The sequence below is a fragment of the Poecilia mexicana genome, unplaced genomic scaffold (assembly GCF_051168715.1).
Source record: "Poecilia mexicana isolate PSO_F unplaced genomic scaffold, ASM5116871v1 scaffold_22, whole genome shotgun sequence".
In the NCBI taxonomy this organism is placed as follows: Eukaryota; Metazoa; Chordata; class Actinopteri; order Cyprinodontiformes; family Poeciliidae; genus Poecilia; species Poecilia mexicana.
The window spans coordinates 17,117,351-17,123,393 of NW_028263391.1; the positions used below are offsets into that span (position 1 = coordinate 17,117,351).

The 6,043-nt window shown below is 36.8% G+C and overlaps 1 protein-coding gene across 1 annotated transcript in view; it reads left to right on the forward strand.

Annotated features, from left to right (window-relative positions):
- Positions 1-2,416, forward strand: part of LOC106905108 (ryanodine receptor 3) — a 114,916-nt gene extending 112,500 nt beyond the window's left edge. Inside the window, exons 104-106 of the mRNA XM_088002843.1 lie at positions 236-336; positions 950-1,001; positions 1,320-2,416. Coding sequence (XP_087858969.1) covers positions 236-336; positions 950-1,001; positions 1,320-1,415 — 249 coding nt within the window. The 3' untranslated portion in view covers positions 1,416-2,416. The remainder of the gene's footprint in view (positions 1-235; positions 337-949; positions 1,002-1,319) is intronic.
- The last annotated feature ends 3,627 nt before the right edge of the window (positions 2,417-6,043 follow it).

A 6,043-nucleotide genomic window follows, 5' to 3' on the forward strand; every position in this document is an offset into this window, starting at 1 on the left:
AATCTTAGACAAAATGTATGATGGAGGCAAAGTAAAATTGCATGCTTTTCTCACACTACATACAACTTAGCATGCCTTCTTCAGAGTAATTTTCTCAGCCTTAGTATTTACATAAAACATGAATCAGGTGCTGACCTGGGGAAGAATACCTTATATCACACTTATCAAACACAGCAATGCTAGTGAAGCAACATAGAATAAATCCTATAAACACGTTTTTATCTTCTGCCCTCAGACTAAATGTTTCATTTGCGGCATTGGTAACGACTACTTTGACACAACGCCTCATGGCTTCGAGACTCACACCCTGCAAGAGCACAATTTGGCCAACTACCTGTAAGTACAAACCTTCACGGTAATTAGTACGTCCATTTTTCCTCATCATGTGTTGCTTTTGATCTTTAACTATTTGACTGGTAGATTTAGCGCATTGGCACAGTACGTGGGGCGAAACGATCCAGATAACTCGATCCAGGAGATGCCCCTCCCCCCCGGTGTGCTTCCTCTGAACTCCCTGCTTTGGCCATGGCTTCTGCATAACACCACTAACAACAGAAAGTCTCAGTCCATTTGCTCTCACAGTCAGCTAGCCAGTGGATCCGAGACGACCTCATTATCTCGCTTCATTACTATTTAATGCTATGAACTTTATTGGAAAATAAGTTTGCCATAGTGCGCTCTCATGCAGTATTCATTATGAACCGGCATGCTGTGACGCCCACAGAGATATGGTGGCTCGTTGCCATTTACACCTGATTTTGAAAGCAGCAGGTGATTCGGGGATGGAGGCAGGGTTTTGTTGCTTTGTTTAGACTCTCGCCTCAGACATTGATTGTCCAAAAATAACGTGGCATCATGTAACAAATTTGAATCTGCACATCTCATTTTCTCTCTCTCTTGTCTGTGCGCAGAATGTTACGAACTGACGGTGATGTCTTTGTCTTTTAAGGTTTTTTCTGATGTACCTCATCAATAAGGATGAAACAGAGCACACTGGTCAGGTAGAGTATCTTCTCTATGCACAAAGCCTAAGGGTATCATTATAAGATCTGTCTGATCTTGTTTGATTATAAAGATGTAAAACCAGTTGTTAGCTACTTAGGTTTGAGGTGCACCAAACTAGTTAAACTAAAACGATTTTAAACACATTTCAAGTGCTGAGAATATGCAGAGAAGAGCAATTTCTATTGGTTAAGAAAATGATCCTGAATCAGAGAATTGCTCCCTCTGATATGCAAAAATGTTGTGTGAGGAGTTCAAGTTCCTTAATTTAAGTTGGCTTTTTTAATCTCATAAGACTGTCTCTGCTTGGTGCCCAGGAGTCCTATGTGTGGAAGATGTATCAGGAGCGCTGCTGGGATTTCTTCCCAGCTGGAGATTGCTTCCGGAAGCAGTACGAAGACCAGCTGGGATAGAGAAGATGCGTTTTCCTCTTCTCTATTCAGACAGATACAACACACACACACACACACACACACACACACACACACACACACACACACACAGTCAACCCAGCATTGCTTTGAAAATGTTTGGCAAGAAGCTTAAAGAAATGTTTTTATTAAAAACAAGAGATGAGTGGAGGTCATGTTGATCGCCACTGTTGGTACAGAAACAAAAAAAAAACAGGATTCTGACTTGTTCAGACTTATTTGATCTGTTTTAGATTCGGGATTTGTTATTGACGTGTGTTGCCTTTTCAACAACATAACCCCAAGTTATTGCACAATTTTTTTTTTTTATATTTATTTACTTATGTATTTATTTATAGTGTTTTGGAAAAAATAGTGGGTGTGTGGGGTTATCAGACAATGTTTCAGTCAATATTATGCACAATGTATGAATGTCGAACCTGAGACTTAATGCCAAAAGAAAAGCAGAGAAGTGTAGAAGATAATACTTAGTGGGCAAAAATGTGACTACAGAAAAGTTTTATTCAGATGTTGTAACATTGCATATTAAAGTGACGTTTCTGGAGAGAAGTGGCAAAAGGTAAAATAAATGCCTAAAGTTCTTTATGAAGTGCCTTACAGTACTGTATCTACATTACAATGAAGCTATGCAAAATGTTTTTTTGTTTTTTTTTCCATATTGTATGTAATACAATAGTCTTACTGGAGCGATATTCTGTTAACTGACCAGATACAGTACGTAGTTTGTGGTTGAACGTGGAAGAAGAAAAACAAAAAAAACAACGTTGGTATTTCCTATTTTGTTGCTGAATGCAGCATAACTTCAAATGTTCGAGATACAGTGTAAAAACAACAAATGGAATAAACCGATCACCCCTCAACGTCAACAAAAAAAAAAAAATAAAATAATGAACTGCTATTGTATGGCGATTTGTATGTAATAGCTTTGCTGATCTGTGCATTTCTTTTGATGGAAAAGAAATAAATTGTTGAAGAACTAATAATGTTTGTGTACGTCTTTCCGGTTGTGGAACTGCTTTTCAAACATAAAGCTGCAAGATGTGCCAAGGCACAAAAGCATGATCTGATGTCTGTCCATTCTGCTGGATGTAATTTTTGTTTCTTCTTAGTAATATAACTACATTAGGTTAGTTGAAAATAGATTGATGCTCATGAATAAATCAGTCCATAGCTTTTTAAGATCTCTCTGATGGATGTTTACTTCCTTTGCTTGAGATATTGCACCAAAGGAAGTATGAGAACATCTCAGTATGCACCTCAGGATTTAGAGTGAATGTAACATCAACAGAATACCAAAGACTTCTGTTGAAAAAATATGTCATTAACCTCAAATTTATTATCAGTTCACCCATAGATACCCAACCAAGTACCCACTAATTCAAATCTATAAACTACCTATTAAAGACGAATTATAAACCACCAAAAAAAAAAAAAATACTGAAAAGCGCAATAGTTAATCGATGAAGATCTAAAACTGATTCCCATGTTGTCTTTAATGCTGCCATTGTGCAAAAGGTTGTATATATGTATATATAACAAAAATACATTTGGGGGTATATATATTAGGAAAATCATTGTTTTCAAATGATGAGCAAAATTATTGTGTACCTAACAGTTACCCTAATCTGAATTTTGCTGTTGGAGGCAGAGCATCGCCGTGTTGTTCACTTCTGCATGTAGATAGGTCAGAAACGTCTTCAAAAGGCCTGCTTTGCATAATGATAAAGTCCATAGCACAGCTAGATCCAGTGCTGGTTACTCTTTATGTGAAATCTCTTGATCTGAATTGGTGTCAGATGTTTTGTTTGGCGGACAAAAGAAACATACATTCTATTGCGGCGATCACATATGGATTTAATTGCAATTTAATTCAAAAAACTAATTCAAACGAAGAAAAATAAAGAAATTGTATTATCTTTTTTATTTTTGCAAAGCAATCAATGTCATTTTATTTATAATGTTCACTTATTAACTTGAAAACAACATCACAGAAAAACAAACTTAAATTGAATTTGTTTTCATTAGCAGAAAATCATAATTAACAAACATACAGTGTTGAAAACATTAGTCTGTGAACAAAGTTTGTGGATGAATCACTTTTTTGATCGCATATGGATTTAATTGCAATTTAATTCAAAAACTAATTCTAACCATTGGAAATGCAATCATGGAAATCATTATGAAATGTTAAATATCCAATCACATGCAAGGAAATTGTGGGGATGTTATAAGACATGATGTGACTGAACTTTTACATCATTCTGTTAAGATGGCAGATAATAGCAACACATAACGACAGCATAGCAAGGTTGTTTAAGGATTTGCCTCGACTAAACCTATTTTACCATGAGTGCATTTAAATGGTGACTGACCTGCTGAAAGACAGTTACTGTATGCAGCGCGGTCTGTTGCTATAATCTGCCGACTGTGTGCACACAGCTTTAAGCTTTACTTCTCAGTTAATTTCAGTCACACCACACCTCAAAGCTACATCCCAGTTGTGACTTTGCCGCAGCTTTTAATCACAATGCGGTAATGAGCGAGAAGCGGCTGAGTAGGTGAGCACATTTGGCCAGCCAAAGTGATAGGAATGGGTCTCAGCAGGCTGCATGATGGGAGTTTTAGCCCTATTACCCACAGTGCCACCTGTCAGCCCACATCATGTCACCACACCTCAGGCACCACACAGTGCTGCAGCCTGCTGCTGAGATCCCCTCTGGAAGTAGCAGTTTTTGCCAAGATTCGGATGGTCCCGTGGAATATTTTACACTAAATCCGAACGGGACCCGTTACCGTTATCCTCCGATGACATAATTTCAAACCTTGGCGGTTAAAAAGTCACATTCATTAAGAAGAATATTAAAAATGTATCTGTCTATGATTCATTTATTTTTAACATCTCCTGCTTTGAGTGCCGCATGTTAAGCAATGATGCTGTCAGGAAAATATCTATAAGCAAAGAGAATTGAGTATTTATTGCAGCTATTTCCTGTCTAAACAGGAATAATAGCTGTTTAGACAGCTATTTCCTGTCTAAACAGGAAATAGCTGCAATTAAACTGTTCAATAACCACAGGAATTATAATATGTGCTTGGAACAATTTTCAGTTTAGAACACTTTGCTGATTTGTGCCTTGCACAGGAAGCTGAAGTATATTCTTGCTTTAACGTGCCATGTTTTATCAAGTTGAGTATCGTAGCAACATCATCTTATTAACAAAATAAACAGGCCTGGATCATGTTCATTCAATACACAGATGGCTAAATTATAATGAAGTTTTGAGGATGTGCAAATATTTATTGCGACTAATTAAGTTTTATTGTTAATTTAGGTCTCTTGTTGTTTATTTATAACAATTCTCCACATCCACATGCTGTTAATTTTTTCCTGCGTACAGTGAGCCGAGGAAATTGTCAACACTTAGAGTTGTCTGTTAAATATCAGCATGAAAGAGTTTATTTTCGTGGCTAAAATAGAAAACAGAAAAAGAAATGACCCAACGACCCTTTAAGCGTCAAGTAACACGACATTGGATCGCATCAATTTTAAAAGCAATTTGTAAGGTATGCAGCTCTGTGGAAAGAAACAACAGTAACTATATTACATAATACAGTTACATAATAACTGTATCAAAGTATAGAAAGTCAGATTTTCTTGTATAGAATGGAAAAGACAACATTGCTCTTTGATTTTATTTGGTTGCTGCCATTGAAACACAAAGTTATCCCTGTAAAAAAATGGTATGAAAACAATTGTTATCACATCCACCTCATTCTCAGAGTGAACAATCTGTCCTTTAAAAACTGTGCAATCCATCAAACAGTGTCTCTACACTCTTACTTGAATGCAATGAAGAGAAAACTTTCATATAGTCATATTCGTTTATTTAAATAAGTATTAGAACATTAGAAAAAGAATCTTTACATTATTTGTACCTTTGAGCTCAGTCCATGCAAGTCTAATGTCCATTCCATTCTTAATCTAGAATGTGCTACAGAGGATCAGCTCCAGCAATTGTTCTGCCAAGGAAATGGTATATCTCTGCACAGAAGCAATTTATCCATATTTACAAATTACTTTTTTTTTTTTTTGCTTTTTTCTTTTTTGTTGTTGCTCCAAATGTTTGATTTTAATATCAGACGAAATTAATCTGAGGAGAAATAAAACACATTTTTCAACTGATTTCACTTACGGGAAAAGTCATCTAAAAAAAAAAAAAAAAAAAAAAAGGCCCAATTTAAAAGAACACAACTGTGAAATTCTGAATTAAATATGATTAACTCATGAACAATTTTGCATAAACACCTAAAAGACCTATTAGCCCAACATTTTTGGGCTAATCAGGGGACACCATTTGCTCTCTTCTTTCTGAAGCTCCTCCCCCCCCCCTCTATGTGTGACTCCCATGATACCAACAGCTGATGTAAAATGGGTGAAAGTTGTATCTGGCGTGTCAGCGTGGGCCCTTGCATTGTGCGTGGCTGTTGTGGAGTGACAGATTGTTTGGGAGGGTAAAAGTGAGCAGCTTGAGTTACAGTCTGTGCTGTCACCTCCAGCGGCCCACCTGCAGACAAACCGCCAACTGGTGAAGAGACGCCACATCCAGCAC